Source organism: Peromyscus maniculatus, chromosome 5 (assembly GCF_049852395.1).
Source record: "Peromyscus maniculatus bairdii isolate BWxNUB_F1_BW_parent chromosome 5, HU_Pman_BW_mat_3.1, whole genome shotgun sequence".
Lineage (NCBI taxonomy): Eukaryota > Metazoa > Chordata > Mammalia > Rodentia > Cricetidae > Peromyscus > Peromyscus maniculatus.
In genome coordinates, this window is record NC_134856.1 from 78,278,512 (window position 1) to 78,294,655 (window position 16,144).

Below are 16,144 nucleotides of genomic sequence, written 5' to 3' on the forward strand. Positions count from 1 at the left end.
TATCTTTTAAAAACTCCATTTCAGACATCCCTTCCATCAGACTCTCCTTAGTAATTTAGAAGGCTTTATCAATTGGGATATTTTGGAACATGAAAGAAGAGTTTGTTACATGAGTACATTTCCTTCCACTGTGGGCATGCATCATAGGTTACCATTTTCTCACCCTGGAGAAAGATTTTTGAGAAACAACCAAGAAGGTATGTCGGGGGGGGGGGGGGATAGGTGTTGGTACTGTGGTCTGGAGCAATCAGTTTCTGTGTTTATTACTTAAAAATACAGAAATCAGGTAGCTCACATGAACAAAACTTTACAGAATATATATGCCAAAGGTATTGATGCACATTTATAAAAACCATTCTCCTAAAATGAAAATTAAGGTTTTGAGAGTTGGAAGGCCATTTCTCATCACCCTATCAGCACCCTAGGACCCTATTAGTAGCCTGGCTGATGGTGAGAGAACATGGGGGTAGCTGTACCATGGGAAAGTAAGCCGGGGTCTTTAGTGTTGACTCCCCCAGAAAGCCCTCAAGGAACTGCTGACATTCCCCTCCAAGGAATCAATGAATCTGCTCACTTGACCTTCCTTTGTTTTGAATCAGAGAAAGGACTTAACTGTTGAGATAGGGGAGAATGGGGAGAGGCTGCAGAATCTTGAAGGAGATGCTGTGCTGTGGAGCCTACAGACAAGACCAGGGTTTGCTGATAGTCACTTAGGATTTATTACTTGCTTGTTATATTATTATTTGTTCCTGTTTCTCATTTCAGATTCTCACCCTGTTGTAATAAGTTACTGTCTTCCCAGCCATCATTCCGTATTGACAAGCAAATGTCACCCAGGCTTGATTGACATCTATTGCTCCTGAATGCAGAAGTATGATTTAGGAATCAATTCTACTTATTTATTTAAAACCATCCTTATGTGTCAAATGTATTTGTTGGTGGGATAACCCTCCTAAAACCCACTCTGGGGGCCTTCTATTGATATTCTAAATTCAAGTGGTTTCTTCATCCAGCTCTTCCAACTGTTAGGGGTGGTGGCTTTTCTGTCATGAGGTCCCCATTTCCCCTCCCCCAATGCACATCTGGGAAGTCTGCCATGGCACCTACAGAATTCTCTCCCTGTCTTATGAAACCTGGCACTTTTGCAAACACTGCTTGCTTTATTGTAAGACCTTCGAAGGCATACTGACAAGTGATTATTTCTCCTGTATGTTGCACCTTTAAGCACACGCAACTTCAAGTCCAATGATCGTATCTTCTAAAGGGCAGCTGCAATGGAAGCCCATAAGTCAAATGCCCATGTATGCTCTCACCATGGCGTGACACTTGTAAGAAGAACCAGCCCTCCTCCTTTTGGGCGGTGGACAAGTTCATTTAAATCAAGAAATGTCCTTTGGTTTTTAAATACACTTTACTGTTCTCAGGGTAACATCTTCTTTCATTTAGGAGGCTGTGGAAGCAAATGCTAAGGTTAAAAAAAAACCGCACATCTACTGTCTGGAAAATTGGAAAGGGCCCTCCTTATGTTAAAAGTGGCATTTTGAAAAACACCTGAAGCACTGATTGTGGATGAGCCAGGAGAGAAATATTGTCATCAAACCTCCCTCCTTTCAACCTTCACTTCCACCTCCAACAAAGGCTGCTGGCTCTGGGGAAATAGATTTAGGTGTGACCCTTGAGTCCTGAGAGCTGTCGCACAGCTGTCTCCCTCCCCTTGTGTGTCCAGCTAGGGCGCTGCCATCGCCTGGGTTAGACAAGGGAGTATTCAGGATTTCACTGTTCATCCCTTGCAGAGAGGGAAAAAAAAAAAAAAAAAAAAAAGGAGAGGCCGAAAAAAAAAAAAAATCCCACATTGTCAGAGTAATGCCAAACTCTGTGTGAGTGGGATGAGCAGAGCAGATGCTGCAGAGAGATGCCAAAGCGGCTCCCCTTCCTCTGTGCCTTGGGTTCCTATAAATTGCTCCGGCGCGCGTTTGTCAGCCTCCTCTTCTCCTGGCAGGTGGTACCCAGGCAGAATTCTGCGTTCAGCCTCTCTCGTTCGGCTCTCGCCGCTGCCGGCTAGCTCCTATCTCCAGCTCTGAGCTTCTCTGAGCGGCTGATCCTGCGAACAGCCGCCGCTCCGCGCATCTCGGGGGGCGCCCGACCCGAGCTCCCACAGCCCACTAAGGGCTTTTAGGGTGCGCTTCTATTAGAGTTGTGGTGACTGCAAAAGAAGAAGAAAAAAGAAAAAAGAAAGAAAAAAAGCAAGGGACAAACCTAGCCAGAGAAAGAAAAGAAGCAAGGCCCAGGAAAAAAAAAAAGGCAACTTCAGACGGAAAGTTGGTGCGAACTGGCGCAGTCTGCAAAAAAGGAAAAGTCGATCGCCGGCAGCAGCGGCATAAAAGTGTGAGCCGCCCCGGGCGAGCGCAGGAGGCAGCGGCTGGCTCTGCCCTCCGGGTGGCCGCGCAGGCACCCGCGGCAGCCACAGGTGCGAAGGGGCTGGCTGGAGGCGAGAGGGCGCCCTGAGCACCCCTCCCCCAGCCCCCACCCCCCCGCTCGGGACTTCAGATCAAGTCACTTGGCGCCCCAGCTCCCTCCCCAGCCGCAGCCTCAGCGGGGGGAGCAGGAGCCGGAGAAGAACGACCGGCGCGCGCCCGCCCAGGGGAGTTGGGGTTCGAAGGGGGATTGTTTTCGGCTCTGAGGAGGTCCCCGCCCAACCTTCAAAATTTTGTCCAAAAGCAGACAAGAGGATCGGCCCGCGCTGAGCCGGCTCGTGGGCAGCAGGAGGCGCCTGATCGCCGCCGGGGCGCTGGGGGTGGTGATGGTGCTTCTGCTGGTCATCCTCATCCCGGTGCTGGTGAGCTCGGCCGGCACGTCGGCGCACTACGAGATGCTGGGCACCTGCCGTATGGTCTGCGACCCCTACGGGGGCACCAAGGCTCCCAGCACCGCCGCCACTCCGGACCGCGGCCTCATGCAGTCCCTCCCCACCTTTATCCAGGGTCCCAAAGGCGAGGCTGGCAGGCCGGGGAAGGCAGGCCCGCGTGGGCCCCCCGGAGAGCCCGGACCACCGGGCCCCGTGGGGCCCCCGGGCGAGAAGGGCGAACCTGGCCGCCAAGGCCTGCCGGGCCCGCCTGGGGCGCCTGGCCTGAATGCGGCCGGGGCCATCAGCGCGGCCACCTACAGCACGGTGCCCAAGATCGCCTTCTACGCTGGCCTCAAACGGCAGCATGAAGGCTATGAGGTGCTCAAGTTCGACGACGTGGTCACCAACCTCGGAAACCACTATGATCCCACTACGGGCAAGTTCACCTGCTCCATCCCGGGTATCTACTTCTTCACCTACCACGTCCTGATGCGCGGAGGGGATGGCACCAGCATGTGGGCTGATCTCTGCAAAAACAACCAGGTGAGCGCGAGCAGGCAGTGGGGAGGGCGGGGAGCGAGTGCGGGAAGGTGCAAGCAAGAGGGAGGAGACCCCGGAAATGGGGGTGGGAGGCCGCGAAGGAAGGGCGCGGCAACCCGGCTCCTGGGAGCGAGGGCGAGGGGGACTCTGAGACATGCTGGAGAGGTGGGGGTCGTACGCGGAGGTGCCAGGCGAGGGTGCTTCTAGAGTGTCAGATTGTTGCTTGGCGCGCGCAATTGTGAGCCCGACCCTCGAGGGGGTGAGAAACTGGGAGTTTGGCCCCGGGACAGCTCGTGTACTAGGGGAGTCCCGGAGCTGTGCAAAATTCCTGGCGGGTGAGATCTTCAACAGCTTAGGGACCTTTACAGCGTTTCCCGAGAACGTAGAAGGCTTCCGGAGCCCGAAATGGGCGTGTCAGGGCTCCAGACTCGGGGGAGATAGACCAGGAACCCCAGGGTGAAAGGAGGACCCCCAAGAGTGAGTCTCAGACAGGACCATCTCCGACTCAGACAGGACTCTGCTGCGCGCGTAACCGCATGGTCCTCGAGAGGTCTTAGGCAGTGAAACTCAGAGTCACTTTACACTCCGACTAGTTTCCAAAGGAAAGACTGCCGGGAAAAGGAAAAGTTGGGTTTACGTTGTAGAAGTACAGCAGCTCGCACCCAAAACACGGGAACCTCCACTCCACTGTTTGGAGTAGAAAAAATACACGAGGACGTGGTTGGGAAGGTAGCCGGTCAGGGCTCAACCCTTTCATCACGGGGAAGCCCCCAGGGCACCCTGGTAGAGGCTCTATAAGCCTAGCCTACTTGTTCACAGCCACCTTGCCTTGGTTGTAAAGTAGCCTCAGATGAGTCCCAGCCGGTACCTGCTATTCAGAGCTGGTGGGTGGTGCCACAGAGGCCACTGGTCTGCAGTGTCGGCCAAGGATACTCTCTCTTTGCCAGAGTCAAGCGCTAGTCAATGCAAAACCGAAGCATTTTTTTTATCTTTTAGCCACAGGAGGAAAACACATTTCTACCTAAAAGTGTGACCGGACTTTGCACACTCCAAGTCGCTGGCACCAGGTAGAGGCCTTGGAGCTTGCAAGCCTGCTGTGCGAGCTGAGTTTCAGAGCCCTAAACTTTGCTTACTGACTGACAGGAAGAAAGACCCGGAGACCCTGCCATCGCCCTCCAGATGCTTCATTTCAGGCAGCAATTTTGACTTAACAAGGGCTGGTGTGCTGCAGGTCTTTGGTCTCCTGGAAATTCAGATGTTAGCTAAATCCCAATTTTCCACTGAGCACCTTTAAGGCTGTTTTGTTTTGTTTGTTTGTTTTTTCTTTGTTTTCCTCAAAACCCAATTTAGTGTCAGAATTTTCTCAAAGGTAAAAGATGCAGGTCCTAAATGTATGATACACTTTTTACAAGTCCCTCTTTCCTGCAAATCCCTTAAGGAACACCCAAGATACTAGGAACAACAAAAAAAGGAAACATGGCCACCAGGAGGCACTGACAGGGTTGTTCATTACAGTTATTATTCATGAAAATAACACTAAGGTAATAAAAATTGTTCCCCCAAAAGTGGGCTAGGTAGTTGCAGGTATGTGGCTACAAAGGGCGTGACTCACTATACCAAAATAGAGGCATTGTGTCTGGCTGACCAAATGGCTTACAAATGCCACCCCCCCCCCATCTCCTCCAGCAGCCAGCCATGGGGCATTTTTTTTTTTATTTATAAATCGACTCTGTCTGACGCAAAAGTTGGGTCTGTAAAACACTACTATACTGGTGAGATATTTTTAGAGGCACCCATTAAAAATGTTCTATTATTGTCAACAAATATAGAAATGGCAATTTTTTTTTAAATATCTGAAGACTGCAAATGCAGGAATCCCTAGGAAGCAGCACAATGGAGTTAGTTGAGACTTTGTTGGTGGTTAGAGGGTAGAACCTGACATATACCCACTAGTCAAAAGAAAGCATTCTGTGTACAAATTCTAAAATGAAAACATCCATGCACTTTGTTTTTTAAACCACTTCATTGGTGCATGAGCTCTTCTCTGTACTGCTTGAGTGGTACAGATTCTGTGGGGATCAGGAAAGCAAGTGGGTAAAAGACCTCTGATGCTCCTCACTAGCTGCTTATCAAGTTCCTGCTTCTTCAAAAAGTGGGTAGCAGGTAATTCGGAAAAATATATGAATAGTGGTAAACAACATCCTTCTGAATTCAGTGTGGGCTGTTTTAGAGAAAAGGTTATTGCAATATTATGGCTAAGGAGTTTTGTCTTTAGAATAAAACTCTTTCGTAAAGTCTGGCTGCAGCCAGGGCCAGGTGGGAAATCTTGTAAAATCTCTTTTTTATTAATTTTAAATAAATATTTTATCCTTGATTTTCAATTATAGTCTGTGTGGTTGTTTCTTAGAATGACAGTTCCCCCTCTGAGCTGACCTAATTTGTTTTCATAAAAACAGAAACTCAGAGATCCATGTCAGAGTGGTGTTCGAGGGATTAAGTGGATTTGAAGAAGCACAGACTTGAAACACCAAGGGAAGAATGCAGTTCTTCAGTGTAGGAGGGGGCAATGGCTGGGTCATAACCATAGGAGGGCCATCTTATTTATGCTTTGTGTTGAATGTAGGGTCACAGATGGGAACATCAAAGGTCAATACATTAACCTGATGTACCACTTAACCTTTTGGTTATGGTTCCACGGGAGTACAATGAAAATGAAATTACCAGAACATCAGAAGCAATTAATTAAATTGGTAAATGTTACAGTAAATATTTTGTATAATGATAATCACTCAATAATAAGACAATGCTAAAACTATACAGCCTATTATATTCTCACAAACCTATCATTCCCTATAAAAGACCATGGTTTTCATATTCCCCATGAAATCATTAGCCTACACTTAATCGTATCAGTTGTTGAGAGGCAATCATATTGCATATTAAAGGTTAAAAAATGGAGCTTAAATAGCTTTATATAGATACAGGAAGAATTTCTAATGCTTGCATACTTGTAGTTAAAAACCTGAAAAAAAATAGTTTCTGAGTATAGTTACTATAATGTCATTCCTGTAAGCCACCATAATAAAAACTAAATTGCCAGAACATTAGTCATATAAAATAATTAGAGATAAGCCTTTCACTTACAAGAATTTATTAGTTATGGTAACAATGGACGTGAACTACATTGGAAAGAGTGAATACTGTGTGCTTTTATATTCATTTGTCAGGAAGAGTGATGATGTGCCATGCTAAATTAGTCCTCTCTTGAGAGGCAGAGAAATACATACTAAAGATAAAGCAGGAACTATGTAGTTAACATACTAAGAAAAAGATATTAAAGAGAATTTAGGAAGAAATAGGTATATCGGGCTGAGAAAAGGATGCATTATACTCCCAGACAAAATGCTGAAATAGGTGCACATTTAGGAATCTGAAAATAGCCTTCAGGGTGAACACATTACCTTCCTCAATAGTTTGATGGCTTCGAGGAAGAATTGCCGAAGTCAGTGGGATACATATCAGAGCTTGAAATTCCAAGTCCCATTATACTCTCAGAGTGTGATGGGTGGGCAGTCAGACTGACATCATGGACACTGGCAGATAGTGGGTATTTAATTGAAAAAGCCCTTTAATGCTGCATAGGTTAAAATCTTAGGGAACTGCTCTTTATTATAAAGCCACCATACTGGCTTTTTCCAACAAAGGAAATAAAATGCGCTAAGGATAACCCTCTAGTGTGTGGAATCACACTAATGCATTAGCAGGTTTCTGTGGTTTTACCTATTGAATTAAAAATGGTAACATTTACTTGGTTTTGTGGCTATATTCTATAGAATAAAAACTGCATTCTCTATTTTTTTTTTTAAAGAATACAGTCTCTAAATCAAAGATTTCATTGAGTCCTGGCTCCTTAAGGTTTCATGTAGAAAACAATGATGATGGACAACATTCATAGGACATATACTAAATATCCAAAATGCTGAATAAACTGTATTCTCATTAATAATAGCTGAGAAGTATATTAGTCTGATGATTAATTAACATATTACTAATGTAGATAATTGCTAGTTTGTATTTTAATTTTTCACATCATTAAAAGTCCACATGTTCTAAAAGTCAAGCCATAATGATGATTTCTCAGTGTGTAGATTTTCTTCACTGGGAATTAATAACTAGATGAAATAAATGAACCAAAGCCTTCAGCTTCTACAAACTGAAGATTAATTCCTGGGAAATATTATGAAGTCCAAATGCATTGTTATGTAATGGTTAAAATGAATCACCTTACTAGTGGTGCACAAGTTTGAGACAAGGCTTTTGAGTATAATCATGCAGCATATATTGGTTTCATTATATTAATGCCAGTTAGCATAGTGTTAAGCAATTCTAAATCCTTTAAGCTCTTCTCTCCTTTTGCTATATGATACTCAGAAAGAAAAAAAAATGTTAAAATACTACTCAAATTACTTTCCAAGTTCAGTGGTGTCCAAGAGCCTTCTCCTTTTATGGCATTTCAGCATTAATGTGAGAACATATCTTCCCATGAAAATTTAATTTGAAAACCCATCAGTTAGATTTTGAAAGACATGCATGGAAATTCTTGACTTATGTCTCATTTTTCTCATTTTGCCAAGTGATAAAACCTAGCATATTATACCCCAAGTCATACATTATTACATAGTGCAGGTTTACAAAAACCACTAAATCACTTGCTATGTTATTCAGGGAAATACCATTATAGTGGAACAGAAACAAGCCACAGAGTAGAAGATGTGTTACTGAAATAAATCACACACAAGCCTGCCTTTTGAAAGAATTTTTCCATGGCAGAATCAAAATATGTCTAAATGAAGCTGAAGGAGAGAGTGTGACAGAATGTCCATATGACACGATATGATAGGCAATTTGACTGTTTGCAAATGTTGATCAACTCTCTAATGAGACTAAAGGCAGAACATAAGCAGATTATAGTCAACTCCCATCCTCAAAGCCAGACACATTTACAGTCACACAGCTAGGAAAAGCTATGCAACAATACAATGCATAAATACTAGAGAACTGAGCAATCTCAGGTCACAAATCCAATCCCTTCTAAAAACTTTTGGATCTGGTGAGATTAAATCTTTGATTTAAAGGAACATATAATTAAATGACAAAAAGGCACAAAAAAGTAAAGGAAGTTTGGAAATGTGAGAGACATCAACAAAGATGTTTAAATGAGTTAAGCTTTTTCTGAAGAAGCCTGGTTTCAGGGGGGTTGGGGGGCTTTGCTTGTATCAGATTTCCAAAGCTCTAAACCAAAAAGCTTCCCCCTTCTATATAGTAACAGGGTGGTATTTCCCTAGGTCTTTTGCCACTTGAGATATCAGTTTTCTAATAATTATGATGAGCCATTGAAATACACGGTTGGAATGCTGCTATTTGGCTTAAATCAAAATGCAAAACAATACTGCCATTTCCATTTCAAAAAGTGACTGAAAGTGGAGATTCAAGGAATTAGAAAAAGCAGTAATCGAAGAGGGAAATTGGATTGGCATGCTTTATTTACAAGGATAGAAAAGATTGCTGCAATGTCCCTTATTAAAGCAATATCTTCTCTTTTCTAGTAACACAGTTGAAGTTGTTACAGACATTCCTCCTAAAGATGTGGGACCAACGGCAACATTACTGTGCTACATTCCAGGCTATGGAATGTATTATGCAAAAGGGGCAACTTGAGGCTTCTCTACTACAAGCTCTAATTCTTGTCTGTTTCACATAGGTGCGTGCTAGTGCAATTGCCCAAGACGCTGATCAGAATTACGACTATGCCAGTAACAGTGTGGTCCTTCACCTGGAACCAGGAGATGAAGTCTATATCAAATTAGATGGTGGGAAAGCCCATGGAGGAAACAACAACAAATACAGCACGTTTTCTGGATTTATTATTTATGCTGACTGATAATGCAGAAACTGAGCTTGCTATTCTGAGTTTGAACGCTGGATTCGTGTGGCTAACGTCAGTGAATCAAGGATCCTGGGGGATGCCGATTGCAGGGCATCTCGGTTGTGTAAATGTGGGGAGATCAAATGCTACCTGACTCACATCTGTATCACTCAGACACATTATGTAAAAAAGTAATTTAACGCAAGATAAGCAGATGTGTGATCTACTACCGCCAAAGCAAATACTCCTTATTGTTAGTGTCCATGTGAATGAAGTCCTATATAGACCACAAATTTTTATAGAAAAATCTAAGACACTGAATTATTTCTTCAATATCAATGATACTTTGGTGTACCGTGATCTTGCTGCTTTTATCCATGTGTCAGCTTTGGTTCTTGTGAGTTCACCTGCTTAATAAGATACTTGGAGTCTATTTGTAGTGTGGGGAGGAGTCATTTTACCCTGCAGGAGGTCTAATTGAAGTAATGCTGCTTGTCCCCAAAGATATTGTTTGCCTTGTACTCTTGTTAACTTTAGAGCTAGACCTGGGAATGATTCAACTTCAAGCCTTAACCTGGAATTTTCTGGATTTGTGGGAATTCCCAAGCCTGTGATCATTTTCACATTTTTTTCTTTTCATGTGAATTTTCTTTTCTCTCTTTTCTGGTGATAGTCTTAAGAAAATAGAGATTGAAATTGTATCATAGGATTACCCTCTAAGTGTGAAAATGTGTAATTATGTATGGTATTTAGAACCCCCCTGTGTGTCCATTTCGTCAATAGAATACATTTAGACTCACTTGAACAGTCAGAGAAATTTATTCTTTGGTATGAAGTCAGATGGAGGCTTTTGCCTTCTTTGGAACAAAAGATTGTTCACAACCTAAGGCACAAAGGTTTAATTTGAGCTACTGCATGCGTCATCAAGGGGACAGTATGTAAGGCCTTCAAACAGTTACCGCAAATCCATGGCCTGAGCTTATTTCAAACTTAACAGTTTCACATAGAACCAATATGAAAACAAAGTGTATATATTTTATATAAATATCTGCCACACACTTATTTATATACATATATGTTAGATGAAATATTATATATACATGGCTTCAGTCCACTAGACACGGTGGCTGTACAGCTCAAAAAAGTAATTTAAAAAGTATCTATGTATCACACAGAACCATGCACAAATTATTTGACTTATTTTAGATTGAAATATATTTTAGATGATACAAATATGTAGAGTAGCAAAACAATAAAAGTGACTTCTCTTTAAGAGTTATCCAGGCAATGAAATCACAGCAGATTCAAATGCCCCACATCACACATGTGTGAGTTAGTTGATCCCATGGTTACTGTATTCCATATGCAGTCGATATTTTAACTGCATTCTCTGGCAGACCATTAACAAGGGACTTGAGGAAGCAAGCAGAGCTCCTTCACAATGTCTATGAAACATACACATTTGAGTAGTCAATTCTTTCTTTTCTTTCTGGCAGATTGAAGCTGACAGTATAGTGCAGACCCATTCTCTCTAGTTAAAACACACTGCCAAGAGCTAGCTCTTTAATCTAAGGGAGAGATCAAAATGCATGAGAATACTTCCTACCAACACACAACTTCCCCTCTTACAATGGAAAATCTGTTCCCCTTTCAGTTGCCTTTAAACACTCTTTGACAAGTAGGTTTCAAAACCAGAGATTTAAAAATCTGCTTGCTTTATTGGTGAAGGACATTTGCATTTTCCCCTTTAAAGGAATTGGGCTGTTCCCCTGGCTCATTTTACTTCGGTACTTTTTGTTCTAATACACAGAGAGCTTGATCAGCTATGATCAACTGAAATAGCTTTAGTTTAGCAAAACTCGATCCAAGAGTTACGCATGGTGTTCCCATCTAAAGGTGGTGTTTGCTGTGTTTAAATGCCTTTGGTCTGAGTAACTGTCATGATTTATATGATAAAAAACACTTAGATCATTCATAAAGAGTAGTGACTAATTTGATTTGACCCTTCTAATATGTAAGGTAACTCACAAATGAATTGCCACTGTTTTAATTTCTATTTAACGGCATATATTTATCAAAGATGGATTGGCAGCAAGGGGTTAGAGATTTGTCTTAGGTATCAAATCACATAGTGAGGATTCAAGGGATTAACTTATAAACAACAGTGTACATCAGTTAAGCGTTTTAACTAATATTTTTGAAAAGGCTTTATTAGCAAAGAACTTCATGGCTGGATCTCTTCTAAAGAGTAGTATTTACAAACAGACTGTCATTTCCAATAGACCTGACCTTTTCTTGGATAAATAAGCATTATTTTCTCTGTTTAGGCCTGAGGAAAAAAAATAAAAGGTAAATGAAATAAAGGGACTATATATAAGGCAAGCATTTCTCTTTTTCTTTGCATTATAACTTATGAATTAATTAAATTGTGGCCTTTGTTATTATAACTGTAATGATTCATTAAACTATATTATGTAATATATTTTTACTTTTATGATTTCATTTTTATAATTCACTATTATTATGTGTTCTTAGATAGACTTCGCAAAACACAACATAATTAACAGCAAAAATGGAGACCAGGAAGCCAAAGTCAGCAAAACTGATTTATTACAAGTTTACAGATATAGATAAAAAACACAGTTCACCTTCCAAAATATTTTTATTATTGTGAATTGGTAATTTTATTGCAGTCTCCTTTGGGGAAAAAAAAGTCTCAAAATTTAACTTCCCTTGTTGCAAAAGTGATTTTAAAATGCCATATTATTCATTAAGCATTAATTAAAGAACAGCAGGATAATTAGCAGGATCATCAATATTACAAGAAACATTAGATTGCTCCAGAAGGGGGCAACTTAACTAGAGACACTTTCATTTTTCTCAAGTAGTGTAGATGGTAGAGTCAGGGGAAAAAACTCTTGGGAGATAGAGCTTTAAATTACTGTTTGGGGACATGCTCTTTTTTTTTTTTTTTTTTAAGGTAAAACAATAGGACTTACTTGAGCCCAGTAGCCCCAATCAGAGATTTCCCTGTGATAGTTTCTTATAGGAGGAAAGTGATCAGTCATTGGCCCTGTGTAGCTTGGATTAAAGTCTCAGATAGATTTGAAGTCACTGAATATTCTCTACAAATTTTATCCTCGAGGTCTGTGTTCATCAACAGCCATCCTACTTAAATGTTAGCCATTGTCTAGGGTTTTCTATGAGGATCTTATCAACTGCTCTCTCGGCTATTCCTCTAAGAAGCATCTTAGGAACAATGTTGGTGAGAATATGCGAGTAGCCGTGACCTCCATACTTCATCAATCGGTGCTTCGTGTGTATGTCATGTGCCATGAGAATCCGATTCTCATAGCCCTCATCCACCAGGAAGCGGACCCTGTGAAGAAAACGTTAACTCATTACAGGCCACCAGCCTCACCTTTTAGATGTTACCTTTCACTCCTGAACATACTGTGCTTGTAAAGATTCTGCATCTCGCTGTGGCATATGTACCAGGAGATTCTAAACGCACACTGTGGTGAGGATGCAGGTGTTACTGCACGCCCATCTGAATGAGATCCTTATTCTGCACACACAGACATTTCTAACCAGTGATATTTCTGACAGTGCCTGGCAATACTGCACTAAAGAGAGCTTACAGTGGTTAGGCCATCTGAATGAATGGCCACAATAGCAGTTCACTGAATAATTTTATATTTGGCTCTCCTCTCTAAAATGCTTGTCTAAGGCTCAATTTTGAAATACCATTCTCTCTCTCTCTCTCTCTCTCTCTCTCTCTCTCTCTCTCTCTTTTTAAAGTCAGTGGGTGTTTGTGATTAAAATATAGAAACAAAAGGATTCTTCATATGAATAAAATACTTAGAGTAAAATCAGCTGATTTTTCAAGTGCAAGGTCCATGCTATGTGGTTATACAGTCAATGAAGATAGGTTGGCCAAGTTCTCTGTATCCGAGCCATCTGTTCCTCTGAAGTCTATAGGAATTTTGACTTAGTAGTAGTCTCCGAGCAGCAGATGAAACTGACCAAAAGTTTTTAGTATATCTTCCTTGTCAACAAGGCTGCTAACATAGCAAGCTGTTCCTTTAAATCCATAGTCAGTTGACTAAAAGACAGCTTCCTGGCTGTAAAAAAAAAATGTAATCCTCTTTGCCTAGTTAAGAGCTGTAATCTGCAGCATGCGTCAGCCCCTGACAGCCACCATCTGTGTGTGTCTGCACTCTGGACAGTGTCTGTCCCTGACCACCATGGGCCTTTGATGACAGAGGTGCAAACTTGCAAACAATGGCTTTCCTTTGGGCTTCTTGTACAGTCTTGTGAGTATCAAGAGTACCAATGGATGTAGGTGGATGGATCACGCTCTTGGAAAAGTCTTCTTTTGTTTTAGTAGATAGATAGGAGCATTTCTTGGTATTCTCAGGCATGAGTCCTATTTAATAATTACTGTGGTAGTCGTGGGATACTGCACACAAAAATCCAAGGCACAAAAGCCTGCCCTCTGAGGACCTTTAAAATAAGTTACAATTGAATACTAGACCTATCTGAAGGCCAAAGGAATGTTAAGTGCCACAGAAAAGAGCCAATCTGGGTGCTGGGTAAAGAAGCCAGCATTTAGCAGGCACACATGGACGCCACACCTGTCCTACAGCAGCATGGCCCCTGGAACCTCATTTATGTCACTAAGTTTATTTGCCTTGTTAACATTGGTCCCGAAGTCCTGATCTGCAGTTATTTCTTGAAGAAACTGTAGTCCAGGGTGGTTAGCTAAGAGAGTTATACGATCATTTACCATACAAAGGGAAAAGTTTGAATACATGTGCAGTGCTGAGCCTGAGGAGGACGACACTGATCAGAAGGGAATGTCACAGTAAGGGGGGCTTTTGGGGTGCTCTTGCTGCCTGATTGATTTTTCTGAGCAGTTCTCAGGTTTTACCTATTTCCTTACTCTCTGAGAACTATATTTCCTGTTGCAGATGTAGCTCAGAAAAGCAGGCAGCGCTTAGGCCTAGCGTGTCATGGGCTCTGGGCTCAACCTCCAGCACTGTCTAAAAAGGTGCAGAGGAGGCACACAGGTCTGTAATGTAATCCCACCCAGAGGTTGAAGCTGGAGAAGCTGGAGTGGGACTTCAGGTTTACCCTTGGCTTCGGACGACTCCAGGGTCGCCCACCGGGGCTATTTCAGAGTTTTGTTTTGTTTTTTTTCCCAAAAACATCAAAAGAAAAGCTGGGCCATTCCTCTTCAAGCTGAGGCTGTAGCTCAGTGGTAGAGTGGTATTTCTCTGAGAATTTTGATGTGTCATTACTCCAATGACCTACATACAGAAAAATTCCTATAATATACCTGTATCCCACCTGGAAACACAAAGTTCTTCAACTGGGAAGTTGCAGGAGAGAATATGATGGACTAAATGCTTGTAATTAAAAATGAGACCCCTACAAAATTGTAATACCACCCCAGAAAAGGAGACTTGGAATCATTCTCTCCCTATTTTGGCTAAACTATGAATAAATTCATTTTCAGAGTAGGAGGGGACACTTAGAAATCACAGTGAAGTCAAGGCTCCAGAGTTGTGTTATCTCTTGAGCATGATCATATTCTGGTTCCAGAAACACAATCCTATGCTGACCAGGATTGGAACGTGCCTTGACATGCCTACTTGGAGAGTTCATCTCTGATGGTATGGCACCATGAAGAAGAACAGGAGTTACAGAGAGGCTGCCAGAAGGGAGGAACCACTACAGACGAGAAGACAAAAAATCACAGTAATTATAGCAATACAAATGAGTCCATGTTTTGCAAACAAATATTAGAGAGAGACTACAAAGTGTGAAAAGGCAGAGATATAATAAGATTTGAGAAATGGAGCAGAAGATTGAAAACAGGTGTTAGACACAGAATTTCTGGTTCTGAGAACCAGAGGTAGGCAGAAGCGTGTGTCTTCATGCCTGCACTGGGGGAACTGCAGATTCCCATGGCTGAGAAAAGACTGTCATGAATGATGTAAAGCAAGTGCTCAGCACATGGGGACAGTGGGAGTCGGGAATGCATACAACCCCAGAGGTCATTCAGTTATTATCACTAGATGAGCAGATGAACAAATGCATGATATTGATTTAAGGACAAATAAGCAAGAAATATATAAGCATGCATACAGCATATACAGATATTTTTTCACAATCACACATATACACATTATTCAATGTTTAATACATAAAGAATTTTTACATTGGCACAAGAGATAATCAAAATCACTTGTTTTTGTTCTTGAATTAATTAGAGCCCAAAGTAGTTAAGAAGGATTAATTGGGAAGCCATCAGCCATTTTCCCATTATCATATTCCACCGTTACCACTCCTCCCCTCCTTGTTCCAGAAGGCCTGGGAACCTCACCGAAGGCACAGGGATGCAAAGACACACCCCACTGGCCAAAGAGCTTCAGGAAGAAGAAACAGATCCGGAGTGGAAACTTCTCATTCCAAACTGAATTTAAAATATATTGAAGACATTCATCATGAAAGTTATTGAAGATCTACTCGAAAAAGAAGTGTGTGTGTGTGTGTGTGTGTATGTGTGTGTGTGTGTGTGTGTGTGTGTGTGTGTGTGTGTGTGTGTTTAGGCATATGCATGCAGGTGCCTGTGGAGTCCAAAAGAGGGCATCAGGTCCCTTGGAACTATAGTGATAGGTGGTTGTAAGGCCCTGAAATGGGTGCTGGGACCCAAACTCCAGGCCTCTCCAACAGAAGTACTGTTAACTGCTGGGCCATCTCTTTAGCTCCATGCTTTGTTTTGTCTTATCTTGAGATAATGAAAGGTGATAACTTACTATAGCACA

At 42.2% G+C, this 16,144-nt stretch overlaps 2 protein-coding genes across 4 annotated transcripts in view; one reads left to right on the top strand and one right to left on the bottom strand.

Annotated features, from left to right (window-relative positions):
* Positions 1-1,835: 1,835 nt before the first annotated feature.
* On the top strand, positions 1,836-12,000 carry C1ql3 (complement C1q like 3). Its single transcript, XM_006985929.4, has 2 exons — positions 1,836-3,388; positions 9,147-12,000. The coding sequence occupies exons 1-2, from the start codon at positions 2,801-2,803 to the stop codon at positions 9,324-9,326; spliced, it is 768 nt and encodes a 255-aa protein (XP_006985991.1). The 5' UTR covers positions 1,836-2,800; the 3' UTR covers positions 9,327-12,000.
* A 17-nt stretch (positions 12,001-12,017) lies between these two features.
* Pter (phosphotriesterase related) overlaps positions 12,018-16,144 on the bottom strand; it is a 64,801-nt gene continuing 60,674 nt past the window's right edge. For 2 of the 3 annotated variants that reach the window (XM_006985927.4, XM_006985928.4), the window contains exon 5: positions 12,018-12,690. In XM_006985927.4, coding sequence (XP_006985989.1) covers positions 12,480-12,690 — 211 coding nt within the window. In that variant the 3' untranslated portion in view covers positions 12,018-12,479. Of the gene's footprint in view, positions 12,691-13,087; positions 13,436-16,144 lie in introns of those variants that run through there. The other variant, XM_076572701.1, reaches the window with a different exon arrangement.